The sequence below is a fragment of the Thamnophis sirtalis genome, unplaced genomic scaffold (assembly GCF_051295495.1).
Source record: "Thamnophis sirtalis isolate CommonGarterSnake01/CBP01778 unplaced genomic scaffold, rThaSir2_p1.2 scaffold_4, whole genome shotgun sequence".
Lineage (NCBI taxonomy): Eukaryota > Metazoa > Chordata > Lepidosauria > Squamata > Natricidae > Thamnophis > Thamnophis sirtalis.
In genome coordinates, this window is record NW_028261384.1 from 62,083,112 (window position 1) to 62,104,645 (window position 21,534).

At 41.8% G+C, this 21,534-nt stretch overlaps 1 protein-coding gene across 1 annotated transcript in view; it reads left to right on the forward strand.

The window, feature by feature from the left end:
- STAC (SH3 and cysteine rich domain) overlaps positions 1-21,534 on the forward strand; it is a 247,224-nt gene that overhangs the window by 189,293 nt on the left and 36,397 nt on the right. Inside the window, exons 6-7 of the mRNA XM_087713018.1 lie at positions 12,024-12,105; positions 18,313-18,383. Coding sequence (XP_087569144.1) covers positions 12,024-12,105; positions 18,313-18,383 — 153 coding nt within the window. The remainder of the gene's footprint in view (positions 1-12,023; positions 12,106-18,312; positions 18,384-21,534) is intronic.

The following is a 21,534-nucleotide window of genomic DNA, read 5'->3' on the forward strand; positions in this document are numbered from 1 at the left end:
GTTTAATTTAGTAATAAATCACTCCTTTTCTTTGAAGTTTTAAACTCCGTAGAAATTCAAAGCCTGATCAGTGTTACGAAGCTACTCGGTGCCATTTTGAATATCTCTTTAGCAAGTAAGATATCAGAAGGAATTCTTGTAAAAATGAAGGTAAGGATTAATACGAACAATAAAAAGTTCATGTGTATAGGCTCTGCTCGTCTTGAATTCAGTAGATCAATTTTTTGTTCTGAGGGTGGGTGGTTTACTTTGTGCTGCTAATAAACAGCAGGAATTCCTGGCACGGAGACAATTCTGCACTCGGGTGCCCTTCCTCCCTTCCGAGAGTCGGTCTGAGAAAGTTAGTTGGTGGATTGCCCAGCACAATTAGCTCACCTTATCTCCTTAGCCCGAAGAAAAGGTAAGCAAGCTGTCAAATGGCTGATGGATTGCTGTTCAGACAGTTTAACGCAACCAGGATTCCAGAGCTGTTAACGATCAGCTCCCACTGGCAAGCCCCCCCCCCCCTCACCGGAAGTGGTGGCATAAGGTTTTATAGTGTTTTTTAAAATTAGCTACATAGCCTTCACACCAAAGATATCTTTTGGGATTATAACTTTCTTATTGTTATGGATTTTTTTTTTTTGCTTTAGGGGTTATTTTTGATACATATAGGTTAATTGCTCTATTGATTTCAAGCAAAAAAAGTGTTATAATGGTCTTCTGCAGTATTACAACCTGTGAACAAAAGGTGCCAATCAAGAGATGCGAGGTCAGCAGCTATGAGATCATCGTTGACTTTTTTAAATTATAATTTGGAGTCACATCATTATGACCCTCTTTGCAAGGAGACAAAAATCAATCATACTGTCTCCACCATTGGAAAAGGGTTTTTTAATGTAGGCCATAAATTGAGTTTAAGCTATTGCGTTGACATTGGGTCTTTATTGATTAGCCCTTGGGCCATATCAAAGTGCAAAATTCCAGAAACAAATTATTACTAAAATTTGATAAAAGCGATTTAAAATGAAATTGAAATAAAATACAATTTAAAATGAAATTGGAATAAAATAGTCTAAAATGAAATTGGAATAGAATGCAATAATTTACGATATAGATAAAATATGATAATTATATTTTGGTGTGACCCCTGCAATCTACCCCAATCAGTGGCATATATGCAGATCTCAACTGAATCATTATGTTTAAGTACTGTGCTGTTTTAAATGTTATGCTATTTTCAGGTTCTGGTCACACATAAGGTAAGAGCCGAGGTGGCACAGTGGTTAAATGCAGCACTGCAGGCTACTTCAGCTGACTGCAGTTCTGCAGTTCGGCTGTTCAAATCTCACCGGCTCAAGGTTGACTCAGCCTTCCATCCTTCCGAGGTGGGTAAAATGAGGATCCGGATTGTTGTTGGGGGCAATATGCTGATTCTGTAAACCGCTTAGAGAGGGCTGAAAGCCCTATGAAGCGGTATATAAGTCTAACTGCTATTGCTATTGCTAAGTTGTTTTGATATGGGGACCCTAAGGGGCATTTGTTTGGTATATAGACCAAGGTATCTGTCTCTTACCCCCTTATACAAGCAACAGTCAAATAGGATGTGAGCCAGGTCTTCTACTTTTGCTACTCCACAAACACAGAGACACCCATTATAGAGCACAGACTGGAATCTCCCATATCTGACCATTGTGTCAAGCTGTTTGAATCTCGCTCGTGTAAATATCTTTAAGATGTTTTGGCAGTTGTAACTTCAAATGGCTGTCTGCTTGAAAAGTACATTTGTATTTACTCAGCCATCTCAAGTTGCCCACCTTTCTAGGGATAGCTATATCATTTTGTGCTTCTATATCCTTAATACTTTGGGCAGCTCTATTTTTGAGTTGTTCCCCTGCTATGCAAGAGACAGGAAGGCCACAGCTTCTTACAAAATTGGTTAGTTTGATGATCCAGGAGATTTGTGGCTATAATTTTATTTGCTCTAGTAGACATAACTTGGGGAGTCTATCAGTTTCCATTTCATTGACTTTGCACTTAGTTATATTCTCTAATTTTGGATAGTGCATGAATTGTATGAATTCCCAATTCAGCTTTAACTCCTGCAGCAGATGTTCTTGGATCTACACCCAAAATATATCTCAAGTGCTGGAACTGTGTTTGTTCTAGGACTGTGGTATACCCCAAATGTCTGCTCCATACAAGAGCACAGAGGTAACCTTAGCTTTATAACCTTAATGAATGGGGCTAGGGAGCCTGGGTAACTAGGTTCTTTAGTTTAAGCAGTAAAATTCAAACAGGCTTTTGCTCTAAATGTACTCAGTTGATGATGGCAAGCCCAAGATCCAGTCTTTGAAAAAATTATGCCTAAGTATACAAAGGTGAAACCTGTTCAATTGGTTCACTATCTAATTGCCACCTATGTCTCTGATGGTGTTTTCCAAAAATGATTATTTTTCATTTAGATTTATTGATGATTATGGAGCTATCCTGGCAATAAGAGCTGAATCTTCTTAGTAGCCTACTTAATTCTACTTGTGAATATGATAATAAAATCATATCATCAGCATAAAGCAAGCTGTTATAGCAAGAACTTAAGATCATTGGCATGTGTACCAGTGGTGGTTTCTGCCGGTCTGCACCAGTTCTGGTGAACTGGTTCATCACCAGACCCGGAAGTAAGTTCCGGAACACCTGCCCCGGCCTTGCTCATTCACCCCCTCCTATCTGGAAGCTGCTCCATTGCTTGCTTCCCCTGCCCATCCACACTATCCTAGCCCCACCTACTGCTCACTGATTGGCTGGCTCACCAATCACCCCACCCACCTCTAAGAACCCTATCTAAACCCACTTACCTTTTTTCCTGCTTGGCTGTCTATTGCTGCCTGCCGACTCAGAGGAGGTAAGTAAGCTGCAACTAAGTGCGGGGCAGAGGGGCAGCGGCAGGCCATCTGGACCGGCCTGCCATGGCCATGAACTATAAGTGAGTCCAGTGACCTTTTGCAGCCTTGCAAGGATCCTGGGCTCACTTATAGCACAGGGCTGCATGGCTGCCAAAAAGCACGGGTGCGGGCATGGGGGCAGTGGCGGGAGCTTACGTGGCATGACCGGCATCTTTGACAGATTCGAGAATCATGCAAGGCCTTTGCAAGGTCCCCAGACTTGCCCAAGATGCCAGGCTGCCAAAAAGCACGGGCGCGGGCACGGGGGCGGGAGCTTACGCAGCGCGGCCGGTCTCCTAGGACCTCCTAGGTGCCGGCCGCACCACCCAAACTACCACCCATCGCCCCATGCTTAGAAAGCAAGTCCGGGCCCAACCTCATAAAGTGGCGAGGAAAGAACTGCATTTAAAGATAGGAGCCTTAACCACTGCTGAGGCCTGCCGCTCAAAGAAGTGGGCAGAGGAAGCAATCGCTCCTTGTTCCAGGTCAGTTTGGCTTACACCGGTTCCTGCCCATTAGGCTTTCGCCAGGCTCCTTTTTTGTGATAAATCTGCCCCCTCTTCTCTTTTTGAGGCTGTGTAGTTGACTAGTTTCCATGGGGCTAACCCTGAGGGGGAAGTGGCTTGGGAGGATTTTTCCCACAGGGTTTGGCGGAAAATGTTGCAAAATGGGTTTTTTGCAAAATGGGGAGTTTCCCCTTAAGGCTCCACCGTGTTCCCACGTTCTATATCTAGATGGGTTCGCCAGTTCACTCCTTGCCTTGTTCGGGGCCTGTAGTATACACGCAGTGGGTGAAAGGAGTGAGGGGGTGGAGGGATACTGGACAGGGAAGTCCATTGGAGTTGGCCGGCTAATAAATTCAAATAAATAAATAATTAAAAAAGACACTTTGGGGGCTACAGGAGTTGGGATCCTGGGGTCAATTCACAGATTGCAAATCATGTTTCAGGTACCCCAAATTGGGGTTTACTCAACCGGAATCCAATCAACCCTATTGTGGTTTAGTGGGACACATGAAAACCAGGACTAATGCTAAGATTGTTTAGTTCTTGTGTGACTCGTGCTCCTGCAAGAGATCGGCATCTTTTGCAAATTCAGAATGTTACTAGGGTCTTTATCAGAAGAAACCTATATGTACTTGCAAGTAAAGTAAAAGCCAGATTATATGCAAAGACAACATCCCCACCAAAGTTTTTTTAAAAAATATTCTTGAAAGGGTAAAGAGGAATGACTTGTGTGAGAATCACCAATTGTAATCCATCATTTAGAGACTTCCAATTTGTTCTGCATGTGCATAACTGAGTTTGTCTATTTATTAAATTTATATACTTCCCATCTCACTAGCTTAATTGATTCGGGACCGCTTACAATGCCATAAAAGCATTAAAATTAACAATTAAATGAAGGCTAAAAATCCATGAGGATGAAACACTGTAGGGATGGTCTTTTTATGTTTGTCTCTTAGGGACAGCACCACATCTCCATATTTTCTCTCAGCCCCTGCTTTGATTTATTTATTTGATCAAATTTTGAAACCAACCATTTCCCTCACAAAGGGACTCCGGACAGTGTACAAATAAAACATTAAAATCTAAAAAAAAGCATATAAAATTTGAAAGAGGTAAAGATGATTAAAATGCTAAAACTAAATTAAAATTAAAACTTTCAGTTTTCCCTTGCATCAAGGCTCTCCAACAGAAAAGATTCTTGATAGCTCCATGTAGTAATGAAGGGTCCTGGGTGCTCTTTGAGCTTGGTGGTTTTCTTGCAGACATTTCATTACCAAACTAGGTAACATCATCAGTGCTAGAAGGGAGTGGAGTTGGGGGGAAGGAGGAGAAAGGACAAAAAGGAGAAAGAGAGAAAGAGGAGGTGGGGGATAGTGGGATCCTTGTTGCTTTCTGAGCTTGGTGGTTTTCTTACAGACATTTCATTACCAAACTAAGTAACATTATCAGTGCTAGAAGGGAGTGGGGTTGTGGGGAAAGGAGGAGGAGGAGAAGTCGAAGGACAAAAAGGAAAAAGATAAGGAGGGAGAGGACTGTGGGGTCCTTTGGTGTTCTCTGAACTTGGTGGTTTTCTTGCAGGCATCTCATTACCCAAGTGTCATCATCAGTGCTAGAAAAAATGGGGTATACAGAGAGGAGGAGGTGGAGTAGGAGGACGATGACTGTGTGGTCCTTGGTGCCCTCTGAGCTTGCTTGTTTTCTTGCAGATGTTTCATTACCCAAACCAGGTATTATCATCATCATGGCTAGAAAGAGTGGGATATATTGAGAGGAGGGAGTGGTGGTGGGGAGATGACAGCGGGGTCCTTGGTGTTCCCTGAGCTTGGTGGTTTTTAATTATTTTTAGGGAATGTTTTATTTATTTATTGTTTATAGAATGTTTATTACAAGAAATGTTATTCCGTTTTGCAAATGTTTTATTTGTGATGCAATATGTTGCTTTTAAGTGTACAGATTGGTGCATGGTTTACGTTTCTCAAGGTGGCTGCTTTTCTATGGGCAAGCCAGGTTGTTGCAAGGCAGCTTTGCCAGATTTTTTTTGTGTTTCTGTGTGATACCTGGTTGTTTAGGTAATTGTGAGGTGGTTGCTGGTTCTGTGAGCTTCCTGGCACTGTCCTTTATAATTTTCCACAATGTCTTGATGGTTTTTATTCCAATGGCTTTGTCTTTCTTGTTCTTAGGGTTAGGGAAAAAAACTGGTTTCATCTGCAGTCTTTGGGGGGGAAATTGTTGTTTTTTGGTGTTTTCCTGGCACTGTCATAGTTTGTGTGTGTGGGTGTGTAATGTCCTGCAGTTATCTACACGTTAATAATGATCAAGTATTAATAATATTTCCTTATACATTTTAGTGACCTTTCCTTACATAATTGATGTTTTCTTTCATACTTTTAATTTCTAATTGCTGTTTCTGTTAGTTAGCACTTGATAAAACAAATCCCACATGAAAAAGTATTTGAAGCCTTCTTGATTTTAATTGTCAATTTATTCATTCCTGCACATTCTAATATTTATTCATTTTCATATCTTTGTTTTTTCCATTGTTATGCAAACACAATTCCAACAGCTGTTAACATGTGTAAAATTAAATGTGTATTTATTCCCTTTGAAATACAAGTAGTAAGTAGTAAGCTACTTACCTTCTGTAAGTAGCTCTTTTATTGTTTTGTGTCCTTATTTTAATCTTTTTAAGTAGTAAGTGCACAAAATAATAAATTTCCTTTTTTATATCTTCTTTTTGTAGATCATCCATTGGGGCAAAGAATTCAATGACATCATCTTGGCCACTCCCATCTGGCCACATGACTGCCAAGCCACCCCCACCCGGTCACATGACCAGCAAGCCACTCTCACCTGGTCACATGACCTGCAAGCCATCCCCAGTCACATGGCTGGCAAGCCACTAGCACCCAGTCACATGGCCAGCAAGCCACTCCCACAAAGGAGGCCACACCCACAAAGTAGGTTCCAAAAAATTTTGAAACCCATCACTGATGTGTACCATGGGATCCTTCATTAACCCTGGTCAGTTGTTGATATATAAACTAAATAATAATGGGGCCAGGATATACCCTTGCCTTATCCCTTTATTTGTGGGAATCCTGTTAGTCAGAGCCCCATTAACCCCATATCGCACCCTCAAACAGGTACTTATGTAAAGGGCTTTAATCAAAGCCAGGAGTCTAGATTCTATTTTAAGAGATGTCAATTTACTGCATAGTACTCTGTTTACCATATCAAATGTTTCTGTAAGGTATATAAAAGCAGCAAACAGGGATCTCCTCTTATATGGATATATGGCAATTAGATGGTTCAAGACAAAGCAGATTGGCTTTGTCTAAAACCTGCTTGTTCTTCTGTAAGGATATTGTTTTCCTCTACCCAGATTTCAATTCTGTTCTAAAAGTAACTAGCATATATTTTTTCTACAATGTCAATCAGGCAAATAGGCCATGTAATTACTAGGATCCTTTTTATTCCCTTTTTATATATGGGCACAACTATTGCCATCTTCCACCATCTGATATATGGCAGATGTTATTTTTGCATGTTAAAAGACCTGCCAATAATGCATCCCACCATTGGGAAATTTCTTGAATAATTCTGCTGATAAAAAATCCTCACCTAGGGCTTGATTTCTCTTTAAGCTTTTAATGATGGGTTGTATCTCCTTTGCCGAGACTGGTGGCTAAGGATAGGGGAAGTTCTAGAGTTTACTAGATCACTGCTTAAAGACACTTTCTCTATAGCTTCCATGGAAGCAAACAAACACTGTTAATAATTCTCCCAATCTTAAGAAGAGATTGGTATGTCAAATGCAAATCTCCGTTCCTTCAGGACACCTGCTACAGAGTGCCAAAATATTACTGAGTTATGACTTCTGGCAGCCACTAGCTCACCTTGTTGGTCTTCGGGAAATTGACCGTCCTTCGTGGTAGCTAGCTCGGCTTGCTCCCTGCTCTTCCCAGCTTTACTGCTTGTCTGTGGCTGTTGGTCAGTCTTGCCGTTTGCCACTTATTTTCATGTTTTGGGGACACCGTGGCTCACTCCCTACTCTCCCTGGCTTCACTTCTTGTCTGGGGTTGAGGCCCCTCAGGCCTCTTTCTCTACTTTCCTCTCAGGCCTCTTGGCTTGTAAGAGGCCTCTTGGTTTCTAAAAGCCAAGCTTGTAGTATTGTTAAGAAGTAACTAAAAACAAATTGGTAGCCTCACTATATGTGCTCTTGTAAAAAGTAAGATATGGATTTAAAATGGGTCAAAAAGGTGAATTAAAATGTAAAAGAAAAAGGGAAAATCTGTTTACTTTTGGAAGAGCTCTTTACAGCTGTTGCTTCCTGCCCACCATCTTAGGGGAAAAGAAGACAGAGAACAGTAGTAAAATGTAGTCTTACATCTCCGATGCAATATCCTCTCTCCTATCATTACCACTGTTAAAGCTGTTCCAAAGAATTTACTCTTGATCTCTTGAAAGCTTATATCCCTATTAAAATCAATATACTATTAAAACCCATAACATAAACTTGGTGAAACAGCATATCATAAGACAACAAATTTTGAACCAAGCTATCTCAAATGGGCTAACCTATAGAATGCATCCAAAATCTGGAACTCATGACTCCTAGGAAATTGAAATTTGGCAAATTTTATGAAACATTTTATGTCATAAAATTATCATAAAATGGCTTATGACATAATGCAAAATGCCATAAAACATTTCCTGTGATGATGTTTGACTAAGGTGACCAGACGTCCTGCTTTTGGCGGGACAGTCACGCTTTTTAATAATTTGTCCCGCATCCCAGGGCGTTGTAAAAAAGTCCCAATTTTTGGCAAGTAAATTTTGGCAAGTAAATACATGGCAAGTAAATATTGCACAGCAGTTTCCCACTGCCGCACAGTCTCGTTTGCTGTACACGGACTGAAGTCTCTATACTCTGCAGAATGGCTGTGGAATCGTGAATGAAACCCCCTCCAGCTAATCGCAAATGGAGACGAACACTGTTTGCCCTATATCTATATCAGTCAATGCTTGACGGCTTTCCATTGGACTTGGAGACATCACCGCATAGCCTGGCGTCCATTGCACGTTGATGACATAGACAGCTTTGCTTGGGGGAGTTGTTTGTGATGTGGCAGAAGGCGGAAGCAATGTTGCGGCAGGTGGGATCTCAGGGGCTATTATTTCCTAGCGTGGGCCAGGGACACTGAGTGGGTTGCTCGCATTGGGACTGAAGGGACTTTTTAATATTGGAGAGGAAGGTGAGCTGGAAGAGGACCTGGTGGAGGACTTCCAAGCCAAGGTCGTGGCTGTGGGAAATGAGTACATCACGATGAAGCCTACCCTAAGCTTGCACAGGTTGCAGCTGCTTTGTTAGAAGAAGAAGGGCTTGGCTCTTGCCCACATCTTCCTTCCTTCTCCCGTGATGGTGTTTGGGCTTATGCCCGCAAAGCATTTCTTCCTTCCTGTCCTCAACTGTTAAATGTGTTTGCATATTGTTTTTAATTTGGGGTGGGGGAGCTCCCAGGCAATTTTAAAATGTTGGTATAATTGGAATGAAATTCTGTATTGCCGAAATAAAATCCTCTGATGAACTCTAGCAAATTATGAAGACGGAGACTTGCAGGGTGCAAAAATTCCAGGTTGGCAAGGTGGCAGCATGCAGCAAACTCTTTTAAAGATTGCTGGTGCTTACTGGTCATTTTTAACTCAAATATAATAAGGTGGCCTTAACATATTGCATGAACAGCAGGTTCGCAGCAGTATTATATGCCTGTGAATTGGAATACATGACATTAAGTTTAGAATTGTTTTATTTAGTTATGCAACTAAGTATATTTCCCACTGGTAATTTATAATGTCTTCTAGAGTCATCCCATAATAAATTTGAAAGATCAGTAATGAGTATGGGTTTATATTTTTTCAAAATTGGGTGAATGGCCCTGAAGGCTTACAATTCATTAGTGAGGAAATGAACTTAATCTTTGAGCTTTAATCCTCCCTTCTTTCAAAAGCTCAAAGCAATGAACTTTGAACTCCCTTCTAATTTTCCCTGCAGCAACCACCCTGCAGGGTAGGTTGGAATGAAAGAAAGTTAATGGGGGTGCTAACGGAGGCTAGAGATTCTCAAATATTTGAAGGGATACAAGTAGTGTTACTTGGGGCTCTAAATGTAAACTTTTACTAAATCAGAGAATTATGAACAATAATTCTCAATGATTCTGAATTATGAACAATAATTCTCAACAATACTGAAAAATGATATCAGAGAATGTTTTCAGATTTCTGTTTGGTTTTCATTAGGGACATAGTCTTTCAACAATGCCATGATTTTATCCTTTATTTTAGGTTATTCTTAACTCACGTTTTAAGTGTTTTTAGCTTATTAACAATGGTATGCTAAAATGCTATGCACACATTCATAGAAAATCATTAAAAATGATGTTTTCTTTATAGTGCTATTGTTGAATCACTACTTTTAAGCTTTCTTTGATGGAAATAATTATATTGATTGATTGAAGGCTAAGAAATGGATAACATATCCAATATACGAAGTTTTGTTTTTTGCCCCTAAAAATATTGTCACTGAGGATGACAGTCTAGTAGAAATTTCTTCATCATTGCTATTGGCCTCAAGTAGCAAATAATTAAACATGGTTTTTAGTGTATTTAGTTAGCCATCTGCTTTTTAACATTATATGGTATCAGTTTCAAGAATGCATGTATTTCTGAAAACTTGTAACAAACTTGTTGAAGGGCCTATGAAATATTTTCTAGTTTAAGGTAGAATAAGTATTCTTAATAAAAGAAAAAGTCATTTTTATTTAATCAGTTGCATTCCTTTTTATAATGACATTAAGTGACTAAACTGGAAATAAATCTATGTTTTGCTAGAGTTTTAAAATTAAAAAACCTTACATTTTGTTGCTATTATTTTAATCAGAGTTTTGCCAAGTGAAATTATATAATGGTTCCTCATGTCTCTGTAATTTTCTAAGTTTCATCCAGAAGTACCACAGAATCTGGCATTTTCAGCGGAATGATGCTGATGCTAATACAACATCCTGGTTTTTGGTGAAAGGATGGAAGGAGGAAGGAAGGGAAGGGGAAGAGAGATCTAAAGAGCAGAAAGACAGAAGGTAGATAGGCAAGAGGAAGGAAGGAAGGAATGAGAAAGAATGGAAAGGGAGGAAGGTTAGAAGGAAGAAAGAGGGAGGGAAGGAAGGAAGGAAGGTAAAAGGAGGAAGGAAGGAAGGGGTACTTCCACTTGTAGGCCTGGGACTGAATGCAGGAGGAGTCTCTCCATAGGATCAGCTGCTCCTCTGATCATGGTCTATGAAAATGTTACTGCCTGCCTGCTGCAAATTTAGACAGACGGTGCTTTGGGTTGCCCCTCAAATCCCCCCCTTTATTCCTCCCCCTGTAGAATTCAGCCCCCTGAATGCCATTATGTGGTTGTGTCTTTAAGTATGAATGATTTGAGGTAAAAGCATGTTCAAATAATTGTAGTCAAATGAGAATTGTGGTACATTGATAGTAAGATATACAAAGATTCTTGATTTAAAGTGTGTATAATCTAATATGAACTATAAGTAATGACTGTGGAAGAAATGCATGAAAGTTATCTGTAACCAATTGACACACTTTCTAAAGATGTAATGAAGGATGATTCTTTTTGTGTTTTTGTTCAATTAAAATAAAAAAATTCAAAAAAAAGAAGCTGTCCGAGTGGAGTGATCAACTTCAACGGTTTTGGCCAATAACCTGCAAGGACTTAGATCCGGCTCATCAAGCACACAAAAAACAAACTGACAAAAAATGGGCCAAGCCAAAAGAGTACCAAGTTGGGGATAGGGTATTTTTGTCCACTAAGTTTCTGCAAACCAAGCAGAAATCGAAGAAATTGGGTCCGAAATATGTGGATCTGTTTCCCATTGTCAAAATTATAAATCCTGTATCAGTGAAATTGGAACTGCCAAAGGCCCTTAGAAGGATTTATGTAAACTTACTGAAACCGGAACACAATTCTGCTATGCGTCCACCCCAACCCCTGTTCCTCTCCTAAAGCTAAAGGAAACCCACCAGCTACATATGACAACTCAACAGGAGTTAATAAATCTTTTCTGTTACTTGGATTTTTCATTCACTAGCCATGTAATTCTCACTTCAGACTTGAATCCAAATGGCATTTTCACACAAGTATTTATTTCCAATTTACATAATCACACTTATTTATTAAATAGATGTTTGTAATGTTTCCTTTGTTTCATCTCTAAGTAATTTACAATAAAAGCATCAATAAAATATACCACATAACCTCTGTGAAATGATTACTGCTGGACTGAGAACTGCTGCCCTAAGAATTATACAATTTCTAGTAAAATTTAAATTCTTGTCTCTGCAGTTCTCAAATTTTCTTTTTCTGCTTTTTTTGTATGTCAACATGAGTAATTAAAAACTTTTATGTTTTAATATTCCCATTTTATAAATACTGTTAATACCTGAATATAGTTACAGCTTCCTGAGTAGCATGCTCATGTTTAATCTCAATTTTCTTCGTCATTAATTTTCCAGTGTGTTGCCTTTTTGCCTATTACAGACATCAGATTTGGCAGAGGTTCCTGAAGAAGGAGGCAGCCTAGGAAATATGTTTGTCCTAAATAGGCAACGCAGCAATAGTGGTGAGTGCAAGCTATCATTTAAAGCTAGAACACAGATTATCTCATAGAGTCTTAAAGTACAAATCCTCTTCTGGGATTAATGTCAGAAGTTGCAAACAGATATTGAGGAGACAGTTACTACTTACTTCTACTACTTCCCAGGGTTTTTAATAATTAAGTATGTTGTGTTTCTTGGTACACTGTTAGCAAATCATAAAAAAATCACAGCATATTTAATATTCATGTTTTCCATATTTATGCACAATTTCACATAGTGCAGGAAGGATGCTGATGGAATTCTCTGGGTTTTCCAACAAATCTCACCAGAATAGAAACAATTTATTTGATCATTACTTGATGAGATTATAGTTGTCTTGTCAGAAGTCCAGCATAAAAAAATATACTCTAAAACTCCTCCAAAATATTCCTCTTGGCAGTTAGAAAATGTCCCATGCTGTCTGCAAAGCCATGATAACGTTAAACCTTTTGTGTTGTGCTCCCAAGGATTCTAATACAGAGCACATTAATTAAGGATATTAAGTGTATTGAAGGGTACATGTGAAGATATTTGGCCAGTTAGCCATACAGCCAGGAAATGGGGCCCTTAACACAGTCAGCACTCAGCAAATTTTTTGCACACACCAAGCTGGCAGTAATGCGGGCAGCAACCCACCCCTGCATGCAAGGTGTGATAGATGATTAAAAAACAAGTACATACATATTATAAGGCAGTTTTTAAGCTTTGTCCTGTGCTAACATGGAATATGGTATTGTTGCCAAGAACCAAGCATCTACAGAACTTAAAGAAGAGAGAGGACGATCCCTCTGAGACCTCCCTAGGAAAGCACCATTGTGTGGAGACAATTGATACTTGGTAACTATTGATATTCATGTGAACATTATCAGTTCCAGATAAATAGTTAAATTTCTGAAAACAGAATTGTTGAATGTTGACAGTAATTAATATGTCAGAAGTCATATGTGAGGAAGAAAAGTAGGAAATATATGTAACAGAACAGAATATTTGAATATAAAATCTTTGTACATTTGTCAGCCTCTGCTTTGCTGTTGCTTCGGCTGCCATGAAACGGGGAGGGAGGGCATGGTATTTGGGAGGGGTTACTAATTGTGCTGGAGGAAGTTTCTGGAGCTCAGCTGCCTGTCGGACTATGCATGTATCGGAGGTTCCCGCCAGGACTAACTGCACCGACATTCCATCTTAGTGATGCCTTTTGAAGTTATCTCACACCTGACACTTGGGAGAATTATGATTGGACTGTAACTGTGATGCCAAGGGGTGGGGAATGGGTTATTCTATATATCAATCGCTTTCGTGCCTAAATAATCAGTCTTCGCTTCGCTATGCCTTTAATCATTTATAATTAGTAAAAGTACACTTGATTTCTACCCACGGAGTCTCGTGGTCTTCTTTCCCAATTATCTAATGGAGAGGTACTGATAGTAAGCGAAGACTCACTCACACCCCACCAGGAGGCTTCAACCTATCGTGGGGGGGGGGTGTACTTTCAAGAAGGAACAAGAAAAATGTCGTTGTGAGCGAACGATGAAGAGGAGACTGAAAGGGAAACTACAGACCCATCTTTACCTGGAAGAATGGCTGGCCTAGGAATAGATGACCCTGCGGTTCGCCCTCGATGGACCCTAGGAGTGGGGCAAAAAGAGGATAGTGAGAGCCTGGATGCTGGAGTTACCAGGAGAAAACAAAGGAGAAAATCAGCTGACTGGGAAGAAACCTTGACCGAACGGAGGCCCCAGGAAAGAGAACAAACGGAAGAGTTTGAACAAAGGTACTCTATGCAAAAATTTAGGGAGGGTGAAGAGGCCGAGGGGGGATGGGAGCAAACAAACCCAGAAACAGCTTTCCCCCCCCCCAGCCAGGGCTGCTGCCAGAGTAGGGGGGCCCCCCAGAAGACGCAGAATGGCAAAAGTCCCTCCCTTGCCAGTAAAATATGACGGGAATTCCAAGAAACTGGGTCACTTTGTTATACAAATTTGGAACTATATGGAAATTTATGGGCCCGATTATGGGCCCGCTGCTGAAAACACCCCCCAGCGCTTCAGGCAGGAGGCAGAAGAAGAAGCAGACATCACCCCCAGCTCCTCTGATGACTCCGAGGACGACGCCTCGCCTCGTTGGGTGAGTTCAAATAAAGGCCCCATGTTGATCCCAATAGAATTAAGAGTACCACCCGATGGGGAGACAGAACGGCTTCCTGCCCTCCTTGATTCGGGCTGTTCAAGATGTATGATTAATCCTGCAATGGTTGAAAAACTGGGCCTGAAATTAAGAACTTTGAAAACCCCTATTGTGTTTTGCCAAATCGATGGATCCATTGCAGGGGGTGGCCCAGCCCATTTCTACACTGAACCTCTAGAGATGAAAATGGGCACCCACGTAGAATTGATCTCTTTTATTGTGGCTCCTGGAATGGACAGACCCCTTATTTTGGGACTCCCCTGGCTTTGTAAATGGAACCCTCGCATTAATTGGAGGGAGGGGTGGCTGCGCATTCGCACCAGCACAGCTCCAAACGGGGAGGGCGATACCCCAGAACCTGCTGGCTCCAGCCCCGCATTGGCCGCCAGGGGCCAGGAGAGAATTGAGGGGGAAGAAAAGATTCCAAAAGAGTATTGGGACCTGAAAGGAGTTTTTAGTGAAAAATCTTCAGATAAGCTTCCGCCCCACAGACCTAGTGATTGCTCCATCGATATTTTGCCAGGGGTAAAGCTTCCAAAGCCCCAAATATATTCAATGTCTCCTAGGGAAATGGAGGAAATGAGGAAATTCATTGATAAAAACTTGGAAAGGGGTTTCATTGAGCCAGCACGACCCAAGGTAGCTGCACCCGTGTTGTTCAGAGAGAAGAAAGATGGCTCCCTGAGATTATGTGTTAATTTCAAAAACCTGAACTGTATCTCAGCTCAAAACCTATACCCGTTACCACTGATGAAGGACATGCTGGCCCAATTGGGAAAGGGCCGCATTTTCACTAAATTGGACCTCAGAGAAGCATACTATAGGGTCCGCATAAAGGAGGGGGATGAGTGGAAGACGGCTTTCAACTGCCCCCTTGGTTGTTTCCAGTTCCGGGTGATGCCCTTTGGCCTGCAGGGGGCGCCTGCAGTCTTCATGCAATTAATTAATGAAATTTTGCATGACCACCTTTACAAGGGCGTTATCGTATATTTAGATGATATCCTTATTTACACTCAAACTTATGACGAACACGTCACATTAGTCCACACTGTCCTGAAGAAGCTCCGGGCCGCTGAACTTTACGCCAAGTTGTCCAAGTGTGAATTTCACCAGGAGAAGATTGACTACCTTGGGTATCGCATCTCCCCCGCTGGTATTGAGATGGACCCCACTAAGGTAAAGGCGGTCACTGAGTGGGAGGCGCCCTGGACACGTAAACAATTGCAGAAATTTTTGGGTTTTGCTAATTTCTATCGTCAGTTCATTCCTTCTTTTGCCAAAATTGCGCTTCCTATCACTAATTTGTTGAAGTCCAAAGGTGGCCCTAAACCTAAGCCTAGCAAGCCGCTGGATTGGACCATGGAGTGTCAGGCTGCTTTTGAGAAGCTGAAACGACTCTTTGCGGCGGAACCGGTTCTGAAGCATCCGGACATGGACAGGCCTTTTGTCGTTCAAGCTGATGCCAGCGACATGGCGATTGGGGCCATCTTGCTTCAGACTAATGACCAAGGTAATTTATGACCAAGGTAATTTACAACCATGCACATACACCTCCCGGAAGCTCACAGACACGGAGCTTCTGGGAGGTGTATGCGCACCTCCATCGTTTTGATTTCACACTCAAGTACATCCCGGAGGGAAGAATTTCATGGCTGATGCTTTGTCCAGACTCCCTCAGTACAACTGCTCTAAGCTGAGTATTGTTCAACCCATGGTTCCCGCATCCAGCCTTGCTGCTCCAGTTGTCACTCGGCAGCAGGCGCGCTCGAAAGTAGACGTGCCTCAAGATTTCCTCTCTGACCTCGAACAGGCCCTTCCTCAGGATGACTGGTTCCAGCAGCATCGAAGTGAATGCACGATGAGGGACGATTTACCGTGGATTGGAGCTAAGCTTTACGTCCCCACCTCTCTTCGTCTCGTCATTCTCCAACGGGCTCACGATTCCAAGTTGACGGGTCACTTTGGATTTGTAAAGACATTGCATTTGGTGAAGAGGCAGTTTTGGTGGCCCTCTTTGAAAAAGGACATTGAACTTTATGTTGCCAGTTGTCCGGTCTGTGCAGCCGCTAAACGACCACCAGGGAAGCCGCAAGGTCTAGTCCAATCTGTAGCCCGCCCTGTCGCCCCTTGGAAGGAAATTTCTATGGACTTTATTGTCGAACTTCCCGAGAGCCAGGGGCACACCGTCATATGGGTGGTTACTGACTTATTTTCCAAACAAGTTCATTTTATTCCGTGCCACAAGATTCCTTCTGCAAAGGCACTTGCTAAGCTTTTCATTTCTCACATTTACCGTTTGCATGGGGTGCCTGATCGCATCATTTCCGATAGAGATGTCCAGTTCACTTCTGTTTTCTGGAAAGAGTTTCTTAAGCGCATTGGCTCCGCCCAGGGCCTAAGCTCCGCCCACCACCCTCAGACTAATGGGGCTTGCGAGAGGACTAATTCTGTTCTGGAACAATATTTACGTTGTTTCATCAATTACCAGCAAGATGATTGGGTGGACTTGTTACCGCACGCAGAAGTGGCTTATAATAATTCTTTGCATAGCAGCACTGGATTCACTCCTTTTCGTGTTGTGTCTGGTCAGGACTTTCTTCCTATTCCTGAGGTTCTCCTTGAGCAACCACAAATTTCCTCCGTCTCCGAGTGGAGTGAGCGATTGAGCCATATTTGGCCTTTGGCACTTAGTACTTTGGATGCTGCGCATCGCGCTCATAAGAAACAGGCTGATAAGAAACGTGTGCATCCTTATCAGGAAAAAGTGGGTGACCAGGTTTATTTATCGACGAAGTTCCTTCAAACTACACAAAAGTCTAAGAAGTTGGGACCTAAGTACGTGGGCCCATTTCCCATCGTCAAAGTAATCAATCCTGTTTCGGTTCGCTTGCAGCTACCCAAGCATCTCATGTTTATCCAGTTTTCCATGTTAACCTCATTAAACCAGTTCGTTTCTCATCTTTACGTCCGCCTGTGGACCCACCACCTGCCCCCCTGTTGATTGATGGTGAACAACATTTTGAGGTTCGAGAAATATTAGACTCTCAGCGACGGCGGAATCGGATCCAGTACCTAGTGGCTTGGAAGCATTTTCCTCCATCTCATACCGAGTGGGTGGACAAGTTCCATGTCCATGCTCCCCGACTGCTTCGACAGTTTTATTCTGCTTATCCTGACAAGACTTGACTTTCTCTCCCCCCCTCTTTTTCTCTTCTGTTTTTGTTGTTCGTCTGTTTGTTTGTGTTTTGTCGTTTTCCAGGCCTGAACACCTTTTTCCGGAGGATGGCCGGATGTCAGCCTCTGCTTTGCTGTTGCTTCGGCTGCCATGAAACGGGGAGGGAGGGCATGGTATTTGGGAGGGGTTACTAATTGTGCTGGAGGAAGTTTCTGGAGCTCAGCTGCCTGTCGGACTACGCATGCGTCGGAGGTTCCCGCCAGGACTAACGGCACCGACATTCCATCTTAGTGATGCCTTTTGAAGTTATCTCACACCTGACACTTGGGAGAATTATGATTGGACTGTAACTGTGATGCCAAGGGGTGGGGAATGGGTTATTCTATATATCAATCGCTTTCGTGCCTAAATAATCAGTCTTCGCTTCGCTATGCCTTTAATCATTTATAATTAGTAAAAGTACACTTGATTTCTACCCACGGAGTCTCGTGGTCTTCTTTCCTAATTATCTAATGGAGAGGTACTGACAACATTCCTTACATTTTTCTCATACCTTTCCATTCACTTAAAGAATAAGTGGAACTATTTAAAAAGTAAAATTTTTAATACCAATAACGGGATCAATGTTCATGGCTTTCATCCCTTTCTCTTTAAAAAATTTCACAGCTAGAAATAGTATTGGATATTGGTGGTTAACCCTTAGAATAGGAGTGAAAGTTACAAATCCTTGCAGGCAAAGACAAAATGAAGTGAAAACATATTAGTAGTAGAACTGGTGATGTTCTTTGGCAGGTAGACTCTTAATCCTAAAATATATTTTTCTCTCTGATTACAGTATTTACGTATTCAGTAAATGGTATGTCAGATTTTGGAGAAGAACCAAAGAAAATTAACTCTGCACTACAGGTGACTTTTAAAATATGATAACAGTATATTACACTTAATGTAAATATATACATTAATAAATATAAATATGATAATAAATGATAATTTGCAGAATAAGCTTTATTCTCCCCAAATATCATTTGAAAAAAATAAAACTTGAAATTAATAAGATAAGAATAGAATAGAATACAAACAGAAACAGAAATGTTATTGTCACTTTTAAAGTACACTAGTCAGCCTACATTAAAATGAAATTTTATTGCATTCAGCTCTCAAAAGATAACCATTATGTACATACACACACATATATGACACAGAGAAACATCACAGTCTAGTTTGTATTTATACATATCCATCATGAAAAAAAGAATCTTGTGAGTTTAGAAGATGGCTGAATAAAGCTGCTACAGAATCTAGTAGTCCTGCTATAGATCCTTCGAAACCTCCTCCCAGAAGGGAGCAACAGAAACAGACCATAAAGTGGGTGTTTGGGGTCTCTAATAATGCTTCGAGCTCTAAGTTGATAGTGTTTATAAACAGTACCAAAAATGGAAAGCATGCTTTATATAATCTTCTCACCTGTCCTTACCATTTTCTGCATGGATCTTCTATTTGAGGCACTGCAATCACCAAACCAAACAGTGATGCAGTTTGTTAAAATGTTCTCAATCGTGCCTCTGTAAAAAGTGGCCAGGACAGAAGGAGAAAGATGTGCTCTCCTCATAGGAAATTCAAATGCTGTTTTTCACACTTAACTAAAGATAACATATGAAGAGACCAAGTCAGATTGTTAGTTATCTGCACTTAATACTATTGACCATTTCCACAACTGCAGCCTTCATACAAAGTGGACTATGACTTTGCCGGCCCTTTCTAAAATCAATAGTGATCTCCTTTGTTTTGTTAACATTCAAATCCAGGTTACTTTTAATGCACCAATCTGCCAAAACCTTCACTTCCTCCCTCTAAGAATCTTCATTGTCATCCTGGATAAACCCCACCCCTGCAGTGTCATCCATGTACTTCACAATATGATTCATAGCAGACCTGACACAGCAGTCATGGGTCATCAGGGTGAGTAGTAATGGACTCAAGCCACAAACCTGTGGAGGACCTGTACTCAAGGAGATGGACATGGAGATGGAAACTTTTCCAACTCACACAAACTGGGGCCCATCAATAAGGAAATCAAGTATCCAGTTACATAAAGAAGTATTAAGACCTAATAGGCCCAATTTGTCCACAAAGTGTTCACAAAGAGGAATGATTGTGTTGACATGCATATAAAGCTTCTATAGCTCCATCCCAGATCTTATAGGAAAGGTAAATTATAATAACTCAGCTGAATATAGCAAGAATGATTGTGTCAGATCTCTAAAAGTGATACTACCATTCAGTTGGGAGAAGGGGGGCCTTGGAGTCGATTTATTAGCAGTGCCTGTAAAAACTGATATTTTACAACTGGTTTCCTAGCACCAAATGCCCTGAGATCTCCTCACCTTTTGGGGAAGGTTTATGATGGCTATGTGGGATGGTTCACTTTAATGTCTAACAGAAGGTAGCCAAGGGTATGTTTGTTTATCTGTTTCTCAGGGCAGTTGGTAAAGGAACCATCTTCACACTTATGTATTGGCTAAAATCTGCATTCATGGGAGGGGTCTCTACTGCTCTAATTCTACTTGCATTGCCTAAGGGCATTTAGACATTGCTTTGAACAATGGTTTACCTTCTACTTAATAAAAGCTTCCCTTTGAAATACTACTTTTCAAGAGTCTTCACTTTCTTAAGCTAGGAGAGGCAATCCTTACATGAAGCAATGTCTGCAAAATGGTCAGCCCAGAGAAGCAATTTCTCTTTATCAAGAGGACCCTTTCTCAGCACAACAGTGAGCAGAGGGAAGCTGAATGCTGGAGGGAGATGTCAACCCCCCCCCCAACAGGAAGCCTGCTTGCTCCTTGTACCCTGTCGGAGAGGATGAGGTGATCCTGGAGGACTCCAAAAAGCTCCGCTGGTCAATCGGCATTGGGATGAAAGACAGCTGGGATGGAAGGACCAGATGAGTCACCCTCACCCATGGTAACCAAAAAACAAGAGTGGAAATGGAGCTAGAAGCCCCCTCTCACCAAGAGGAAACAAAGCCTTGCTGAGGGGACATGAAGAGACATGTAACCCAGTTGTTGATGGAGATTTTCAATAATCTCAACATCTGGGGGGACCCAGAATGGCAGCAAAGAAGCACTGGAAGGGCAGCAGCCATGGGCTACCTCTCTTTGGACCCTTCTGATCAAGCAGATGACACAGCAACAGCAGTAGGCAACCCAGAAAACCCTCCACACCAGTTGGTGCATGGATTGGGGCCCATTTCCAACCAACCCCGAACTCTGCAACTGGAAAGAAAAACTCCTTCACTTGGGGTGACATTTGATGGAAATCTGCAACAATTGGGATTCTTTGTGGACACATGCTCACCTACATTGCAAGGGTATGGGCATGATTTTCAAACCCAAGGATCCTGAGTGTGAGTTGTCACCCTAGCCAGGGAAGGAGCTGCAGCCAGATGGATTGTGACCCTACATAATGCTGATGCACCAGGACTGTGGGACTGACCATTTTATGATGTCCCTGTGATGGCATTTTGAGGACTCCCTCACAGACTGCAAAGCACACAACTGCAATAAAGTTTGAAGCAGGGACAGCGGCCAGTGGCAGAGTATACTGAAGAATTCTGAGATCTCAAGTGTTGTGTGAACTGGTAAGCTGTTTCAAGAATGGGCTGTGATGACCTCTACAATGCTTGCATGGCTCGAGGTGCACCAAACCATCTATATGAATGGTATCTCACTGCCGAAGAGGCTGAGATTAATATGGCCAGGAACCAGTACTGAGCAGGATGTGTGTGGAATAAATCCCCACCCCAATAGAAGCAAGAATCTTTCAATCTGCAAATGGCATCTTGTCTGAAAACCTCAGCCTGTTTCAAGTGTGGAAAGAAGGGGCCCTGAGCTGCACAATGCCATTCTCAAACACCTGTGAGGAAACCAGTTCCCATTTGGGGGGGGTGAAACCTATGAAACCTGGCCAGCATATTAAGGAGATGGCCCTGAGGAGAAGGGAAATCATAGAGTCTCCACCTCTTTGAGGAGGAAACCCCCGCTTCTCAGCAGGAGGAACC